The 20145-nt window shown below is 37.0% G+C and overlaps 4 protein-coding genes across 4 annotated transcripts; 1 reads left to right on the top strand and 3 right to left on the bottom strand.

Moving 5' to 3' along the window:
* Positions 1–1168: 1168 nt before the first annotated feature.
* On the bottom strand, positions 1169–2834 carry LOC128856621 (geminin). The gene is made up of 3 exons (XM_054091931.1): positions 2621–2834; positions 2254–2369; positions 1169–2118 (listed from the first exon to the last, which is right to left on the bottom strand). Exons 1-3 carry the CDS (start codon positions 2678–2680, stop codon positions 1608–1610), a joined length of 687 nt encoding a protein of 228 aa, XP_053947906.1. The 5' UTR covers positions 2681–2834; the 3' UTR covers positions 1169–1607.
* Positions 2835–4842: 2008 nt separating this feature from the next.
* On the top strand, positions 4843–7449 carry LOC128858432 (myb protein). The gene is made up of 2 exons (XM_054094703.1): positions 4843–6196; positions 6264–7449. The coding sequence occupies exons 1-2, from the start codon at positions 4933–4935 to the stop codon at positions 6950–6952; spliced, it is 1953 nt and encodes a 650-aa protein (XP_053950678.1). The 5' UTR covers positions 4843–4932; the 3' UTR covers positions 6953–7449.
* LOC128858433 (glycosylphosphatidylinositol anchor attachment 1 protein) lies at positions 7171–10579 on the bottom strand. Its single transcript, XM_054094704.1, has 5 exons — positions 10242–10579; positions 9837–10187; positions 9585–9776; positions 8316–9415; positions 7171–8252 (listed from the first exon to the last, which is right to left on the bottom strand). The coding sequence occupies exons 1-5, from the start codon at positions 10417–10419 to the stop codon at positions 8130–8132; spliced, it is 1944 nt and encodes a 647-aa protein (XP_053950679.1). The 5' UTR covers positions 10420–10579; the 3' UTR covers positions 7171–8129.
* A 1982-nt stretch (positions 10580–12561) lies between these two features.
* On the bottom strand, positions 12562–14282 carry LOC128858434 (histone acetyltransferase KAT8-like). Its single transcript, XM_054094706.1, has one exon. The coding sequence runs from the start codon at positions 14175–14177 to the stop codon at positions 12639–12641; it is 1539 nt and encodes a 512-aa protein (XP_053950681.1). The 5' UTR covers positions 14178–14282; the 3' UTR covers positions 12562–12638.
* Positions 14283–20145: the final 5863 nt, after the last annotated feature.

Below are 20145 nucleotides of genomic sequence, written 5' to 3'. Positions count from 1 at the left end.
TAGGACTGGAGATTTGGTGGGTAAGTACTAGAACGGGATATTTGAGGTCAATGAATTTCGGAACAAACTAATTTTTTTCTCTGATATACTCATTCAACGAAAAATTTAAAAAGACGCCACCTACGTTCGGGCAAAAAATTTTTTTTTCGAGTTCGGCTTGCAAAAATATCTAAGACTCAGAGATTTACGGCGAATTTAAGGTGGTACGTTCTAATCAAGGTGGATTTATTAGCGATGAGGTTCATGGGGTCATCAAGCACATGAAACCATCTAAAGCCATTGGCCCTGACGGACTGAACATACTGATGCTGAAAAAGCTGGGTCCATTAGGAGTAGAATATCTCACCAAGGTCTTCAATTTGTCTATGGCCACTCTCATCATTCCTTATAAGTGGAAATTAGGGAGAGTGGTCCCACTACTGAAGCCTGGGAAACCCGCCAACCAAGGAGAATCTTATCGCCCGATAACTCTCCTTTCCCCAGTAGTGAAGACTCTTGAGGCTCTTTTACTCGCACTCTTTAAGAAACACACCAGCATGGTTTCCGAAGAGTGCATAGCACCACCACGGCACTCACCGTCATTAACACACAGGTAAACCGCGGACTCAACCAAAACCGCCCCTGCGAGAGGACTGTCCTAGTAGCGATAGATCTAAAAAAAGCTTTCACGCCACGCTACTATATAACAAATTACAGTCGACTGCACGATATTGGCGTCGGGCAATGGAATTGATGGCCTATGCTCCAAGGTAAACGACTACCTCGCCGGCCTTTCTCGTTTCTTCACTGCGAGGAACTTACAACTCACTCCCACTAAATCCACGGCGACCCTTTTCACCATCTGGACAAAGGAAGTCAAGCTACAACTCAAAGTGAAAGTCGATGACACACAAATTCCGACGGTTAACAACCCCAAAATACTGGGAGTTACCGTTTCCACGGCAATCGGTTCTACCTTACCGAAACGACCCGGATTTATATCCGGCCAAGGACTGCCACTCCAGCAGCATTCCCCGTACGTATGTAAGTATGGGGAATTTTTATGCTGCTACAACAACTACAACAACAACATCATAAGTTTTCATTTGAACAATGGATACGAAATAAGCAGTGACCCCTTGTATATATCTCCTATCAAGCCCAAATTTTTAATTAAAATATCAATTCATATTTTGCAACACTTATATATTTGATGTTATCGACAACCATGTATATACACATAGGCTTGTATTTCTCACTGCTAGTTAGAAACACGCGTAGAATATGAAACAATTTTCAAATCCGAAAATAACACGCATAAAATTAAAAATCTAGTTTTAAACAGTTGAACATTTTGTTAAGAACAAAAAAAAAATTCAGTAAATGTGAGAGTTGACTATTTTTTAGTACACTGGAGCCCCGGTAATGAGCAGCAGCGCTCCCGTCGCCTTCTTATAGAGCGTCTTGTCGGGTACAAATATTATATTAATACGAAAATGTTTAAATAAACTAGCGTATTTAAGGTAATTATATATAATAATAAAAAGCTAAAAAGGATTTGATGAGTCGACTCCAATTTTACTAACGTCGTGGAGTTAAGCATTCAGCATTGCGGCAATTTCTAAATTTTAAGTCCGACGGGCGTGTTCCAACCCCTTTTGCTCTTCTTTAGGTAATGGTGGTGCGGTACTTGATTTGGTTAAAATGCTGTTGTCATCGTCATCCAGTATATTGCCAGCAGCCTCCTCCTGTTCTTCTCCACCCGTTACTCCACCATCACTTTCAATCTCACGTTCAGCCTCATTTTCATTTAACATCTCTGTTAATACTTCCACCAAATTACGTGCCTCGCTTAACATTTGGCGCGACGTATCTAACTCAGCCTCCAAGCCTTCAATTCGTTCGTGCAAGCGTTTATTTTCTGAAAGCGTTTCATCTAGAGCCACACGTCGCTTCTCAGCTAAATGCTCCCAATATAGTTCACCCGGGCTCTCTTCACTGGTAAGATCTTCGGCAGTTATTGTAGTCTTCTCTACGCCGCCTACCTTTTTCTGAGGACTTGTTTGTGTTTCCGACACACGTGTCTCTACCTTCTTACGCTTCGCTAAATCGGTGGAAGCCAATGTGGCCTCAGTAGCACTGTAAGTAAAACAAAATCAAGAAAAATTTTAGTGCACTTAAATAAAAAAATGTCTATTTACCAATATATATGTTCAGTTCAAATGTTTATATTGCTATTTTTTACAGAATCGATAGAAGAAACACGCAACTTACGCTTTGAGGCGACTCAGTTTGTCAATTTGTGGGCGCCCAGCTAAGTTTTCTTTGTCAGTGGCGATCCCACCCGGTTGCAACACCTTAAACGTCTTGCGCTGATTCTTCAAATTCTCCTAAGCAATATTAAAAACAAGCAGATGAGGTGTAATGCGGATAGCGATGATAGTGTGGCCCCATAACACAAGCATGTAACAACAAATAAAAATTTACAAACAAAACGTATTAGTATGATTTTTATATTAAATGAATGTAAAATGATCGTTAACAAAGACAAAACAAGAGAAAATTCAACCAGGCGTTAGTAGGCCTTTGAGCTAAATCGGCGTGGCTTTAATTTTTATTGAAGCATTTTTAGGTTTCATACCTGTTGTTCGGCTGCCGATTCAATTTGAATGAAGACCTTTTTCGTGGAGACATTAGACATTTTATCGATTTATGGTTAAAACTACGTAATTAAAATTACTAAAACGCGCGTAAATGACGCCGTTGATACACTTCCAAAAAAACAATTATTTTCAAACTATGGCGATTGAAGGAAAGTACTTCACTGCTTTGCTGTTGTAAATGTCAAATAAAGCGCCAAATATGTAACTATTGAAGTTAGCTGCAGTTCCACATACGGTTGCACTTTCACGTACGTACGAATACGGCTTTTTTTTATAAATAAATTTTGTCAAGGAATATGACTCGGATTTGATTTGCTCCCGAAATGCAAGCCGATACCTGGTTGTATTTATATCGTGTTATGGTTGAGAAAATACAGAAAGTGGAGTTTGTTGCGGAGCGCTACACGGTTTTCGGTGAATTTGATATAATCAGCTGTTGAGCTGCCGTAATTCTACATTTTTCTTAACAAACTACTATATGCCTCTTCAGTTTCTCCGCTCGCTATATTTATGCTCGATTAACTTAACTAAAAATTGGTGGGGGAAAGCAACAACAAAGTTATTGAACAAGATTCGCCGCTAGCGAACATGGTCATATCTCATTAGACTGGTATAACTCATTATCTTCCCAACGCATTTAATTTAAGGCAGCTCTACTCCTGCACTGCGAATATTTGTTCACTTATACCAGTTACTTCTTCTATTCGCCACTTACTAACCCTTGGCGAAAAGAAGAGGTCTTATTTTACATTCAACTTACTTAATAAGGTGATTACGCTACAGCAGCTGATTTTTATTTTTTGCGATTTCCTGGTTTGAGTATCAAATTATTGTTTGTTGTTACCTTATTTGTAAACTGTAAAATTTTATTATGAACCAATTGAGGGCATAGTTAAATCCGGTACAAATTCATTAACCCTCTGTTGGGCACCCGCGTCTGGCCAGACTGGCTTTTTCGACTTTGGGAGTGAATTTAACATATTTCTATTACAACTAACGACTTGAGCTTCCAGGAAACTTCCTAAAATTTAATTTTCTAACGATTTATGGATATAATCTTTTAAAAAACATACTCGAACAGGACGAAAAATGCCAGACCCGCTTGCTCAACCGAAGGTTTTAAAAAAGGTGTCCAAAGAAGGGCTAACGGACTTGTCTCTCATATCTGAACTACTGAGGATTGTTTCGAATAAAATTTGGAAAATATCGGTGAGCTATATCAAAGAAGCATTAATATAATATTAAACTTGTTAATTTTTTATTTTATATAATATGAATTTTGTTCCAAAAAAGAATAGTTTTTTATTATGCTTAAAATCGATCACATATAAGTCATTGTTAATAAATTTATCGGCGTATTAATGTTTTTGAGGACCGCTAAATGCAACTCTGTTACCTCATTTCAAAATGGCTATTTGTGTGAGAAGAAACCGTCGTTAAACGAGAACAGAACGTATTGTGCAAATTAAAATTATAAATGTTACAAACGAAATTAAATGTAGCAAATAGGAAAAGTTTGCAATTGAAAGATTTATAGCTACCCTCTTAAGGTTAGCAAGTTTTATCTAGCTCAAGTTTATCCATAAATGAATTTAAGTTTGTATTTAACACATGCAATAGTTACTAGCAGAGGGTGTGAATGTCCGTCTGTGGGACTTTGCTGTGGCATCGGCGGATCACTAGTTGTGACAGCTGCTACCAACGCGTCTCTGCCGCCGTCGCTGCCTACGTTTGGTAGTCGAGTTATTTTCTGTCAAGCAATTCACTTCGTCGCTGAATTTGAAATGTCAACCGTGAAAAACTGAAAAGAAAACTCAAATTGTTAAGCGTTATTGCTGCATACACAGGTGAAAATTTACCACCACTTATAAGCTGAAGTTTTATTTTCTTTAATGGACGAGTTTGGAAACTTGAATTTGTGTAAAGATAACAATAATTTCACATGGGCAAGGAACGTTCAAACTGCTACACTAACACCAACAACAATATCTCAAGGAATAATTGGCACAACGCAGCGAGGCCGCTGCGAGAGTGACGCGATACATCCGCGATTGTTAAATAAACATCAGAAGGAAACGGTGAAGTGCTTGAGCTGTGATCAAGTATTTTATTCCAATTCATTAGACGAAATTATTTACCATTACGAGGACGTAGCGCATAAAAATTGTTTTTTAAAGTGTCTATATTGCGGTGGGAAAGTTCATAAATACCAGTATTTTACCGACATTTGTAATTATCATAGTTGCTCCCGCTCTAAAAGCGGTATAGAAAAGTAATATCTGCTAGCAGTATGAATCGAAATATTGATATTGATAATGTCGACACCTATGTAATTACCGAACGAATAGAAAGTGGAAGTGGCGACTCGGGTGAATCAGAGTGCTCGGACAATGGTGGTGGCATCGATGATGATTCGAGTAGTTTAAGTTCTCGTACTACTGGTGGTAATGGCTACGGCAAACGATGGTCAAGGGCTGAGGATAACCTACTTAAAGGGCTTGTTGGACAGTATGGGGATCAATGGGAGTTGATTGCACCACATTTTAAGGATCGCACTGAACAACAAGTTCAACAGCGATGGGCTAAGGTGTTAAATCCCGAATTGATCAAAGGTCCCTGGACAAGAGAAGAAGATGAGAAAGTTGTTGAGCTTGTGCGGCGATTCGGACCAAAGAAATGGACATTAATATCGCGATATTTAAACGGTCGCATTGGAAAGCAATGTAGAGAACGCTGGCATAATCATCTCAATCCCAATATTAAAAAAACAGCTTGGACCGAAGAAGAGGACCGTGTAATTTTCAATGCACACTTAGAATGGGGAAACCAATGGGCAAAAATAGCAAAGCTTCTTCCTGGACGAACGGATAATGCTATAAAGAACCACTGGAACTCTACCATGAGGCGTAAGTACGATCCTCATCGTTTGAGGGTGTTGGCACGTCAGTACCCCGATTTGCAAGACTCGCGTTCTAATTTAAAAGCGCTTATTAAAGCCAGTGCCAACACTGCATCTCAGCCGCAAGTACAGGCACCAGCCCCGTCTCAAGCGCTTTCTTTGTCCGCGCAAATCTTACAACGCCCCCAAGTGCAGCGACCACAAAACGAAGAGGCTCAAGAACAACCGAGCACATCCGGCGCGGCTGCTATCCAAAATTCAGCACAGCAAGTTTCAAAGCCACCGCCTACACGTCCACAACCAAATATATTAAAACGTGCCCGACCACAGTTTGATGCACAATTGCAACAACCACAATTTTTAGATATAGTGACATGTTCAACAAACACACTAACAACAGCGGTTGGCATAGAGAACATAGGTGTGGCAGGCAATCACTGGATGAAAACGGAAACCAAATTACCTGAATCGCCAGTTATGACTCCTATAAAACCGCTCCCCTTTTCACCCTCGCAATTCCTCAATTCACCATGCTTACCGTCATTCGAAGACATTAGCCTGCGTGCCAGTACGCCGGTGCATAAAGGTAGTGGTCGCCCCGGAGTAGAAATCAAAAAAGAATTGGAAAGTTCTTCCATTGAAACACCACAAAAAAGTAAGATTTTTGTAGAATTTTTATGTTCTTATTCAAAATATTACGTTTCTGTCTTTGTTGCTTGCAGGTATATTGGGGCCACGTACACCTACACCTTTCAAAGACGCTCTAGCCGCTTTGGGCAAAAAGCGTCGTTACATTCCTCCGAGTCCATCCTCCTTGGTCGAGGACCTGGCCGAAATCATACACGAAGAACAGGTGAATGACTCAAATAATATGGCTATCAAAAAAGAAAACATGTCGTCAGATACGGATTTGACAAGCGATATATCCAGAAGTACCGCTGCTGGCTCAACATCGCAACCGACAAAGAAAGCACGGAAATCGCTTATCACCAGTTGGGGTGAGAATGTTATGCCGAGTGCAGGAATTAAACAAGAAAAAAAGCCGCTACCATTTGAGACAGAAACACCCAGTAAATTTTTGACACCAAACGAGTCGATTGCATTTTCACCTACAACGATGATCATGAAGGACACACTATGCAGTGAGGCTGATCTATTACTCGATACCAATGAAGAAGCCAAAAAAGAGAATAGTCCACAACAGAGACAACAACAACAACAGCAAGGGCAGAATGCGTTGTCAATATTGCCGTCACGTGAGCGAAGTGGTCATCAGTACTTGGATCCGAAATGGGAGAGATTAGCATGTGGTCAGACCAAGGATCAACAATTTATGGTGCAACAAGCTCATGCATGCCTCAAGAATCTCTCACTAATGCCACGATCACTAAACTTCGAAAAGCAAAAATGACGTGAACGCAAAGAAAAAACCACTGTGAGACATTCTTTAACAGTAATTGTTGATTAAATACTTATGCCCAACTGCTCACACATACATATATATTGTATACTAATTTAGCTTATATTGAATTATTGTTCTATTACTACGATTGTTATCGTGCTAAACAAACTTTTATTATTATGTATTTTTTTTACACTAACATGTATTTAATGTTTCCAAACGAATGATTTGTGAAATGCGTGCACATATATATATTCAGATTTTATTTGTATTTATTATTATTTTTATATACTGCAGAGCTGGAATCGTCTAGACTTTAGTCCAAATAGGTTTGAAGAATGCTTTTAGTATGCGATGAACGTTTTATAAATTATGTATGATTGCACATACATGTACCAACATTATATACATAATCAATATAGCCATAGCTAAGTAATTATAAGTATAATTTGTCTAATAAAGAATTTCACGGAAATTAAACACCGATATTTAGGACTAAACACTAATTGATCGAATTATTTCATTTTATAAAAAAAAAAAATCTAAATTCTAAATTTAAAATCTCGCTCATACATACCTACAACCTGCAACCCACAGAATTAAATTATTAACTACTTAAATACATTTATTGTACCTACTTACTTCACAGCAGAGTAAGAATACGTATGCATAATATCTAACTTTTTTATCAAATAAATAAACAATTTAAGCGATGAAGTTTTACGTGTATTTTATCCAAAGAAAAAACGAGATTTTTTTAGATCTTTCCGCTCTAAATAATTGCCAGGAAAACAAAATGAATATTTGTCAAAAAATTATCGTTCTAATCGGCTGGCATTGGTGGAATATGTAATAAAATCTTCTCTAGATATAAGTTTTAGAAAATGGCTAAAATAAAAACCTTAGAAATTCGTTAGAATTTGTTTTTTAGTTTAAAACTTGATAACCAATGGCTCCTCAAAAAATATATGTAGCGAAACAGCGTAAGACGTACGCCAACTAAACACCTTTCAAGGGTGTGTGTCATATTGGCGGCAGCCGTAGCATTTGAAAAATATTAAGTGAAATATTTATTTGGTGTTCATAGAATATATTAAATTAATTCTATTATGAATAAATATATGGAATATTTTTAATATAAAATTTTTCATTGCAAGTACTAAATATTTTAGTTGCTGGTTAAAATTTAATCAGTTTTTTTATTCAATGTAATACTTGTGCTTTTCCGGCCGAGAGCTAAGGTCCAGTACAATATCCAAAGCGGGAAATATACGGCAGCTACCGCTGTGTACAGCCAATTACCATAAATCTGCGAAAAAAATTCAAATGAAATCTATGCCAGTCAAGTACATGCTTATAATTTTTTTCTTACAATACTGTCCATTATACTAAATGTTATTGCATCCACTGTAGCGCCAAAAGCACGCCTAGCCACATCACTTAGTGCTAACTCTGGAAATTCAAATAATGTTAGCCACAGCACCAGCAAATAGATAACTACAATTGGATTTAGTAAAAATGTATATATCCGTGTTAAGTTTTGGCGTAAGCCTTTAGTGCCCTCGCTGTCCATCAATACCGTTAAGGGCGATATGAGCGTAGCCAGAATAAAGCCCAAGGCGAAATTCAGTAGTCCAGTGACAATCAACGTCACACCCATAAATATTAACGCTCCTATATTTAGTAATTGAAGACCAATCTCCGGAAGAGTGTAAAATATTGGCATCAGTATTCCAAATAACACTTGCGCAGCCAAAATTAAACTAACACTCATCTTTGTGCTAATACCCATGGCCGTAAAGTAATCTCTCACTTGTTGGCTAAACGGCAAGGCGTTGCAGAGAAAGCCCAATAATAGCGCCGCCGCCATGTAAAGCAACACCGTAATGTATGGCAATTGTATTGGCGATTTTTCTTCGTGGACTGATGATTCCTTTTCTTCAGATTTTGTTTCATCACTAGTAGTGGTGGTAAGCCAGAGAAGAAAAGCTTTGATAAACATAGGACTTGCTAATGCAATAAGGCAAGGCATAAAATCGCCAATTGAAACGAATCGATCGTTTTGTACTAATATATAGAAAAAGTAGCTCTGATGAAAACGTTCCAACAGGTTATTTAAGCTACGCGATATTCCTTCCACGGTTTTTAATAGTGAGAGTCCCGTCCCAAAACGATTGTTATTATTGCTGTTTGTGATGCGTTTCACAGCTTCAAGTGTGAGTGACTCGATACGATAACGGTGGAAAAGTCCATGATTACCATTGGGAATGCCAGTAGCTTGACTCATTAGCATCTCCAACATATGGCGTAAATTGTCTTCCAATGAGCCTCGATAAGAACGACGCTTCTTACGCGGTGTATGTTTGTAACCAGATGAGATACCGCTACGCGACGTAAGACGCTGTACCAAGTTAAACATATCTAAATTGGGCAACTGACCATTTAGTCCTTCGATCTTGACGTCTATGTAATCTAAAAAACATTTAATTAAAATGTTAAGTTTGCATATAAGAATATTTATATTAATAATAGTTTAATCAAAGCTTTGTCACGGTTTCTCAGGGCGAATGTTCTTTATTGTTTTTATTTCATTTCAAGCATTTGAAATCACTATTTAATAGATGAGGCAAAAATACATTACCAATATCTAAATCCTGGATTTCTATGTTGAGCGCCGCTTGTAATGCACCTGCACGTGCTGGCAAATTTCCACAACGCAAAATCGGCGAATCCTTGATCCCCCCTTCATGGTATGCTTCCAACCATGCATGCATACCTAGCTGCTCTTGTTCTGTCACTAGAAATACCAAATCCTTGGCCCAGTAATTTTTTTCTAAGCAATAAATGTTAAGTAATTAATAATATTCGCCGAAGGATTACAACTCGAACATACTACGTGCAAAGTCGGCAAATGCCAATAACATCGGTACACTTGCGGTAATGTCTGCGTGAATTGAGTTTCCAGCGCGGTAAGGTGCGGTAAATACCACGCCTTCTGTGGAGCTAATGCGAGGTGCCCGCAATATACCATAAACATTCTTGCCATGGTACTCCTTCCCGTTGCTAAAAGGATAGCGGAGAGTGAAATTGTGTATATGTGTTTCAAGGCCAATTTGGTGCATCTTTGCCGCTATCCATGCATGCGGAGTTGTAGATTTGTGATCAGTGCGCTCACGTAGCAACTCATCGTATAGAGATTGCGCAAAGCGTACAGAATCCTGTCCGATTTCTGGATCAACAAGTCCTGAGAAAGAAAATTTATACGTTTGAAAGAAATGTTTGACTATATATGCATTACCAGGTGAGAGGGCATTTTCCGAAAGGTATGTGCCGTGACTGAAATCGGGGTGTGCCAGACAAACGAACCAAGCCAAGCCAGCTACGTAGAAAAATAAAGAAATTTTGCCGCTGTGTTTTGCCAACATACGACCAAATTTCCCCCGCGGCGTTAATGAGGGATCCGAAAGAAGACCCATTTTGTTTCGACTTTTTTACTAAATAACCGCAGAACACAATAAATCTGCATACAAAAACGGCTGGTTTTGTTATTCTTGTTACGCGTTACCAACAAGCGGTAACAACCAATGTAAACTCCACAAAGTTGCCAATTACGGCATTGGTAATGCTGTTGGCAAGGGAATCCACACAAGGTGATTCAATATGGCAGTTTAATTGTTGTTTTGTTTTTGTTCTTACGGTTTGATGGTTTGAAAGGCAAAGTCCTCTTCTTCTTTGTTTGTTCGTTTACATTATTTTTAAAAATTTGACATTCACACCACGATATTGCAAAACAAGATACATGTAAAGGTTTTGGTGCTCAACCGAAGTCACCTTCCGTAAATTCGCCTAGGCAATCGAAGCAATAAAGCTAATGCAGTGCAGTTGGTGTTGCTGCGATACGAATAAGTCGAGTATTTTTTAGGTGTACTTTCTTAATGTACTGATTATTTTTTGTACTCGAGTCCATCATGCAAGAAATCAGGTGGGTAACGAAAAGGTATTTACTAGCTTTTTAGAAGAATTTTTCTTCTGGAATTACATGAATCATATAGTGATAGAAAATCTATTCTGCTAGGTTGAGTTTCATAGTATCATCTCTATAGCTACTACTTGAACCCTGCATTCAAACGTATTCACTTCAGGGGCCCTTTTGCTTATTCTAAAGCAGCATCATCATATTCGATATTTAACGTGGATAAAACATCACAGTTTTTTGCAAAAGTTAAATAAATAAATAAAAATTACAATTTAAAATGACAAGAAAGTTCAATGCTCAACTCTGCAAATAACAACTGCGTGATTATAAACTTGTCATATGTATAAATGATACATATTTTCATTTATTAACTGATAAAGTTCAAAAAATTTAAATTTTCCTTATTTTCATTTCTGAAGATTAGGCGGAATGCGAAAAAAATTACTGTTTAAACCAAGTCTACATACTGAAAACGAGTGTTATTTGTACACTATGGTTTTTATAAACGAATGTTTTGAATTTTTTAAATACTTAGTTTTTGTATGTTTTGTTTAAATACTGCCTCTAAATGGCTTAAAAATTATAATTGGAGAAGCAAGCATTGTGGGATACAGAGGACTATTGAATGGTAATTACCACAATTGCAATAACATACAGGGTTTGATTAAGAAGTAATGAGCCTTATTTTTTTTTAAGCGGTTTTATTAAACTTTTTGGCTTATACAACTAATATTCTTCAAAATAGGACCCTTGAGCGTCAATACACCGCTGGCAGCGGACCTTCCACTGCAGGAAACATTTTTTAAATTCATTCGCCGGAATCGCGTTGAATGCGGCTGTCACAGTTTTTTGGATCGCCTCGATGGAGTCGAAACGCCTCCCCTTCAGCTTTCTTTTCAGGCGCGGGAACAAGAAGAAGTCCGGAGTGGACAGGACTGGGCTGTAGGGAGAGTGGGGAAGCACCGGAACCCCCATCTTGGGCAATGCAGAGGAAGGCGGTGTGCGCCGGCGCATTGTCGTGATGAAGGGTCTGATTGTTGACGAGGTCGAGCCGAACCCGGGCGACTGGCTCGTGTGCCACTCCGCACTCTCTCTTGCCGTCAGGATCGTACTCAAAGCACCAGGTTTCATCTCCTGTGATACTCGTTTTGTTTAGCTTTATGCAAAATTTGATCGAGTAACGTTGCTCCAACGATCGCTGCATTTTCGCCACTGCAAAATCCTAACACACTTTTAAAACAGCTTTCATGCGCGGGAAGGCTTATTACTTTTCAATCAAACCCTGTATAAGAAAAAGGTGTCACTAATGTGATAGGTTCACAAATATTTTTATTAGACAAAGATAACCTGGTTAACATTGGCATGTGTCACAAAGATCTTAAGGGATACGATACACTAGACAGGGCTAGTTTACTGGGGCGGCAGCCCTTGGTCGGGAAACCGGTGACAGCGCAAAGATAACTGCTACAACAACAACAAGAAAGATCTTAAAATATTTCCTTGTTAAAAAAATTCAATGCTAGATTGGATAAAATATTTTCTGTCTATAAGTATGTATGTTGTATGTAAATAAAAATTTAATTTTAGAATTGGGCAATGCCCTAAGTATATCTATGTTCACTATAAAAAAAAAGTAGCTAAAAACAAAATATAAGTTAAATTTATTTTACAAACTATATTATAATACACTTTATATTATTATTTAATTTTAAAATAAAGTTACATAACCTTCTTAAATTTAGCATTTCCTATTGGATTTCTTTTTGGTGGTACCCATCGTAGGTACGCCGGATCCACCGTCAATTTTGGTTTCTTGAATTGCGGCAACTGCAAATGTTCCATTACTGTTTTGGGTGTCACACAAATAACGTGCTGTCCTTTCCAGTATTTAACCATTTTCATTGATTGCAATGTATAGATAATGTCGTCTTGGGTTATACCACTTAACTCGCTTAACTCCTTAATACTTTGCGTGGTTGTTCGGCATTCTTTCATCAACTCTAGTAGTGTATACGCCCAATAACTACGATAGCTTAGACGCCCAAGGTCAGAAAGGGGTTTTTCAGGACTTCCCACAACACCCTCACGTCGTGATAATTCATAGCTGAAAGCAATCAGTAACTTGCCATACCCCTTACGCTGGTATGGCGGAAGTATTAATATACAAGCCACATTATTGTTTTCCGGAGATTCTTTTTCTTTGGAAAAGTACCCAACAATATGTGCTCCACGTTTGTCTATCTCACAAAGTACGTAAAAGTAAAAGGGCTCTACATCGTAGTACAACGTTTTATGATCCAAAAACAACTTCGCCATTAGGCACAACATTTGACAGTAGAGTTTATGCTCCTTGCCGTCAATTTCAAATATCGAAATAGTACCCTTGCGATAAATTTCATTTCCAGGTGGTTGTCGTTGTGTACATTCGGATGCGTGGTAACGATAGGTTTTTTGGAAACGCATATATTTTAAACAATACTCACAAACATACAGAGTGCCAACTTTCCCATACTCGTCGGGGTAGGGGCTGAAATACCAAGTGTCTATTTCAAAACGTCCGATACGCAACTTATCAATGTATTTGACTTTCGTGATCGCCTCATGCTCTTTTTCCAATGCTGCTGTTGTTGGGTCCATCTCCGCATAAGTTTTCTGTACATGATTAATCTCGTCGTGCCGTCGTTTTTGGTTGCGCGTCAATTTGCGATCACTATTTTCCATTGGCAAAGGATTTTCTAAGCTAGCAATTTGTTCTTTGCTTAGTTGTTTAAGCGCTTTTCCGCCGTTACCATCACCACTATCCGCCGAGTTCGCTACTCCACTTGCTGCATCTGGATCAGTCGCATCCTTTATACGATCACGGGATACCCACTCATCTAGACGTCGATTCAGCCCAACATAATGCACGTAATACTCTGCAGGAGTACTAGCAGAATTAGCGCTGGCGGCTTCACCCGGTCGTGACTGTATAATTTGGGCGTGATGTACACTTCCATCAGCGCGTTTTATAAGATAGACGTCTCCTGTTTTTATTTGCATATCGCTCTGAGAACAGGCCGATGTCACTGAAGAACTATTTACTGATGCTATTTCACTTTTTATTTTGGTAGATCCCATGTCTGCGGCCGGCGTTTTTGATGTAGTTTCTGCTGATGGCATGTTTGCCTCACTCTCCTTATCCTCACCTGCTGCATTTTGTTCTTCTTCAGATGCAATTTTATCATTACATTTCGATTTTACGCTTTCTGTTACCGTCATATTGTTCACATTTAAAATTTAGTGAAATATATTTCATTTGTTTCTGAAATTACGCGTCCAATCAATTGACGAAATGCTGTTTTTCTTCTTCTTCTAACTTAAATATTCACAGCAGTGATGGTAAATGATTTTTTGAAAAATCCCTACACAGCCCAAAAAAATTCCCTACTTTTCCCTACGCTTACAAAAAATTTTCGCTACAAAATTCCCTACATTTTTTTCTCTTGTGTTTACACTATAATCAGACACTTGCAACGTCAAAATTGAATTATTTGCATAAGTTTTGGACTTGGTGCTGATTTGCCTCTTTATAATAAAAACAAATTCTAATTCAAATATATATAAATACACATATTTATTACAATAATTATAAACACATATACATATAAAAAAAATTCAGCAAAAACACTAAAAATTAGACTTTTTCATTACATTTAGTTCTGTTTAAAATAAGAAAAACTTAAAAAGAAAACATAACAGAGTTTTTAAACTAAGATCACAAAAATTACTTTCAGTTCATTTTCTAAAGCTAAGTTACTAATAAAAACAATACAAAGGTTTGTTTTTTGTACTCATTTGCGTTTGGCTAAGGAACATAGTGTCAATATTAAGAATTTCTGAGTTAGTGCACGTGAAATGAGATTCATTGCATTGAAATTTGCAGCAATCTTGACTTTCGTCTTGCAAAAAAGAACGAATAATGCAAACCGAAGTTAAAACTTCATGACTGAGCTTAATCCTTTTTTTGGTGCGAACATCTGTTACGATAGAAAAAATTCTCTCGGAGTCTGCATTACCATGAGGTAAAGATAAAACGAACTTCGCTACTTTAGCCAAAATAGGAAAAACAAAATTGTCATTGAAATTTTTAAGTTTACAGACTTCGCTCCAAAACTTTTCAACTCCCATCTTTAAAAGGTTAGATTTTTCGTCTTCAGAGAAATTGAACTCAAACGTTCTCCACTCTTGTAGGAGAGAGTTGGCATCCACACATACTATTTTACAAATGTTCTCAAATGTGAGATCATTTTTGTTTCCCTTTACTGCCATTGCAACTTCTGGATTTAAAAACTCAATTTCTTTGAATAGCTCAGTTTTGAGCGGTAATCTCCTTTGTATCTCTTCCAAAGCAGTAATATAAAACTGTAGACAATCTGTTCTAATTTTGTTTGCAGCCGTTTTTGGAACAGTTTTTAGGAGCTCGTTACATTCAAATCCGAGAAAAACTTCCTCAAGCGGTAGAGAAATATGTGGCGATCTAACAGCATAAGTAATGTTAAGCTCAGACTTTTTAATAAAATTTTGACCTAAGCTTAAAAATATTTTGATTGATTCTCGTCTTGCTTTCGACTGAAAAAGTGCGTTTAGAGTATTGAAGTAATTGAGTACATACTTGAGAAAAAATAAATAAATCTTATTGCATTGGTTGTTGAGCTCCAATAAAATCGCCTCTGTTGATTTTAATTTGTCCTGCGTGACAGCTTGGTTGAAAAATGCCAATAACACATCCCAGTTTTCTAATACACTTTCGACGCATTTGTGATGAGAGAGCCACCTGGTTGTACAAGTCCGAAGGATTTTCTTTTTCTTCTCGTTTAGCATTTCCTGCAGAGCTTCTAATTGCGCGCATCTTTTGGAACTTCCCGAAACGTACGAACCGATTTGCCGCAAAAGGTCCTCAGGTCCTCTGGGTAGCGCTAAACAAGCCTTACTTGCAATAATTGCTGCAGAATGACAGATGCACTTTACAACTATAGCGTTTGGTATGTCCCCAATTAATCTTGATGCAAAGGAATTATGCTGTCCGATCATTACACTGGCACCATCGCTGCACATACCTTAAATGTAATAAAATATTTCATTAGAAATGTTTGCATATGCTGAAAAAATGTATTTTAATTGCCTCTTATGTTGTTGAATGGTATTCCAAGAGCTAAAATGGATTCTTTAAAAATTCCGTACAGAGCTTCTGCAGTGCAATCTGTTCTTATTGGAATTAGATCCAGCAGCTTAACCACAACCCGCTCGCTTTCCTCGTCGAAAAATCTCACCAGGAGACACATATGCTTATTCAATCCGATGTCTGTGCTCACATCGATCATTACGGAACATTTTTGTACTTTTAATTTTTGAACTAGATTGTTTTTATCCACTTTTGCCAACACATTTTTTACTATGCTGGTGCACTTTTTTCTTCCGAGCTCACAGTTTTTTATAATTTCCGAATCCGGCACGATTTCTTTTAATAGGGGGATTAAATGGTCCACCACTTGCAACGCGACATTATGCTCAGCGAAGAACATGCTAAGTCTTATTTCGAAATGTTTTGAACTATTTGGTTTACACGGATTTTTCTTAAAAAAACTGTTTATTTTAGGCGTCTTTTTTGTTGCCTTTATATTTTTTTTGTGCATTTTTGTTTCAGCGTGCTTCTGCAAATCAGACTTACCGCAGTTCAAAACTTTGTCGAACGCAGCGCATTTGCATTTATATACATCGTTATCCACAGCTTCCAGCCAGCCACTGAAATTGTCGTCGTCAAGCCATTTGTTATTGAATTTTTGTTTTCTATATTTGCATTGTTGTTCTTGGTGTTCCTCCGAAGAGTCAGTCGAAGAGAAGGAGCTCATTTCTGTAAAATATATGAATTTTAAATATAAAAATAGCTAAAACTAAAATAATTGCAAACTTACCTTAAAAGTTGTTGAAATAATTTGTATATTTGTATATTTCACACGAAATCACGCGTTTTATTCAAAAAAAGTGAAAAGCAGCAGAAAACGTAGGACAACTAACAATTATCGCGCGAAGAAAAAATTCCGTTAGCGTTAACGAAGAAAAAAGTGGCAATGCTGCCATATTAACGCTTTTAAAAGTATGCTGCCATAAGGAAAAAAGTCTGGCATGAAATCGTACTGCGGATTTCTATTTTAAGTGAACTTTTTTAATTTTTTCCGCAATTTTAAAATTTTTTCTGTTCTTCTTGAAAATTCCCTACATTTACAGAATTTAAAAAAATCTGTCCTTCTTTTCCCTACACCCACATTTTTCGACAAAAATCCCTACAAGTAGGGAATTTTCCCTACATTTACCATCACTGATTCACAGTAGTGCTATTTGAGTGAATTTGTATAATATACAAAATCAGCCAGTGAAGAGTTATGCTGAAAACAGTGAACGACGTAAACGCAACCCTGTCAGCTGTTACGATCATAGATAATAAGATGTGAAACTCTTTCATTTTGAGAGAGAGCGCGCCCATGAGGACGTTTCAAAACTTGGCAGCATTCACACATTATGGAATTTTGAACAGCTGATAGGCGAAATGGCAGACTGCCAGAAGAAACGCGCCAAAAATAACAGACGAAAACAGTTCGTTTTTGCTTGATGGAAAAATGACGTGTTGAAATGTTTATAATTATTTGTCTTAAAATTAATTCAATTGAAATCTAATAATTTGAATTGAAGTGAGTTGGTAGAATCCAAAGCTCGTTATATCATTTTCGACTTCTACTTTTAATTAGTCTTTATTGAAAACTGTGTGTTGGTTTATGTAAATTTGTATATACGTAAATATTCTATGGTTGAAAAGCGTAGGTAAGGGAACTGAATTTGCGTTTGAGATATTTTACAAAAATTAAAGGTAATGCTTTAACTTATTCTGTTCGTTGTTTGAGAATTTTTTTTTTTGTTACCCACTTTCTGTGTTATATTAAAAAATCGCAATAAGTAATGTTTTTAATTATAACTTATGTTTTTCGGGTTCATAACTTTATTATTATTAAATTACTTATGTATATCAGTTTTAATAATTTCATTTACATATACATTTTTAAATTTTTGGCTTATTTATGTACATATTTCATACGGATTGTGCTTATTTTTAGTATATGTAGGTGTTTGCGAGTGATATAAGGCCATTGGGCAACCGCACACTAAATACTAACCTCAATGGAGGTGTGGAAACTAAAAATTCCAGACCTTTGGTTCAAAAATACCCAATTCATGTTTCTACCGGTGTGGCAATATTGGAAAATGTTATAAAAAATGCACATTTTTCAGCGCTCTCACGAGAAAAAGAGTTTCACATCTAGTCATCTATGGTTACGATCAAACTAATGAGAACCTCATGTAAATGAAAAATTCCTTCCTTCCGTATCGTAGTATCGTAGATTTTATTGGTCTCTCACCACACAGTGTTGCCAAACAGTACATTTCGAAATCATTTACAAAAACTGGAAAAAATTTTAATTTTAGTTAAAATAACTTGAAAACAATGTTGAATAATGTTAAATATAGATAAATTACGGTCATAAGGCAAATTAACTTATGCATTTAGCCCTCTAATGGTGTTTACACCCACCAACGTAAACGTACGCCCGTATCAACTGACGTGATGAAATTAATGAGAGCCACATGTAAATGAATTTTCACCACCGTTCCGTACATAGTATCGTAGATGGTTGACGTGGGCTGATTGCTCTCTCACCACACAGTGTGACCAAACAGTACAATTCGAAATCATTTACAAAATGAACTTAGAAAATTTTAATTTTTAAACATTTAAAACAATGGATAAATGAACTATTTGCATTTGGTGGTTTTTAACTTTGGCACCTCATACAATGAAAAAGTATAACTGATAACGCGGATGTGTGTAAAAGTGTGTATGCAAAAATATCAATGGCAACATTGTGTCGACACACAAACACACACAACCCGATGTATTGTGTACCTAAAAGAACGCAGTTGTTTTCGACGGGATAAGTTTTGCTCAATTTTGTTTACTCTACGGGCAACGGAAAGGGACTACGATACTTTGGTGAGTGTGAGCACCATAATAGGCCCGCCTCAATCGATCCGTTGCGGCTAAGAAATTGATAAAAGCTTGAAAGAGTAGAGAAAAGGCAAGGCTAGGCCAAGTTGTCCTAAATAATAAATTCTATTAAAAACCTCTTTTGCTTTAATAAGCATTCATTTTATAATATATAGTATTATATTATTATATTGATATTTCACAACCAACAAAACCCTTTTTATACACAACGAAATATAATAATTACATTCACGACAAGAACAACTGTTTTTTTTGGTTATATGCGGCAATACTTTCATAGTGGCACCACAATACGTTTTACACGTCACATCCGTCAAATGCGCCGCAACGAACCCATTGTGACAAGCCTATAAAAGCGCATGAAAGCTGATGTAACTGTACGAAGTTTTATTATATTTAATCTGAATTTTTCAATTTGAATTAAGAAACACCGTCTATAATTTATATATCTTCATAATATTGTGACGAATCATGAACATTTGCGAAACGTCTGGCAACGAGTGAGGTACTAAACAAAATATGAATGCCAGGCGACAAGATAGAAGTTGCCAGATCTAGTTGTATTAAGCAATTGTATATAAGCAGAGAAGCATGCAGCAAGATATTCGGTCTTAAGTTGAACGTATAAAAGCACAGTGGACAGAATACTAAAGGGGGCTTCGCCCGAAAACGGCTATTGCATTTTTAACGATTTCGACAATAGTTGACGTCATCACTAGAAATAAGATAAAACAAACAAAGGGAAGAGAAGTTACATGTTTGTAAATATTCAGTGAAGGGTTTGTTTAAGTGTGATTTTTAAATTAAGCTAGTTAGTTTATGAGTTTTATTTTGCAATTGACAAGTTTTATTTAAGAAGAATAGAAGAAGTAAGAATACTTTTACTAGGAAATAACTCGTATACTTTAACAACAATTGCAAAAGCAATGTATATATATTTTTTTCCTGTGGTTTCTATGTGGAACAAAGGGCCTTAATAAACAGATTATAATTTCATTTATTTAAAGTGAGAAATTATATTTGTCTCCACGAATAGCCTACTTTCTGTGCTTCTGCATCCACCTGTCGCCTCCTGGTCTTCCGCGTCTGCGACTTCAGTGTATGGCCGATCCACTTCTATTCGCGAATTCG

The sequence above is a fragment of the Anastrepha ludens genome, chromosome 3 (genome assembly GCF_028408465.1).
Source record: "Anastrepha ludens isolate Willacy chromosome 3, idAnaLude1.1, whole genome shotgun sequence".
NCBI lineage: Eukaryota > Metazoa > Arthropoda > Insecta > Diptera > Tephritidae > Anastrepha > Anastrepha ludens.
Note: the sequence above shows the minus strand (reverse complement) of the source record. Positions and strands in the feature narration are given on the sequence as shown.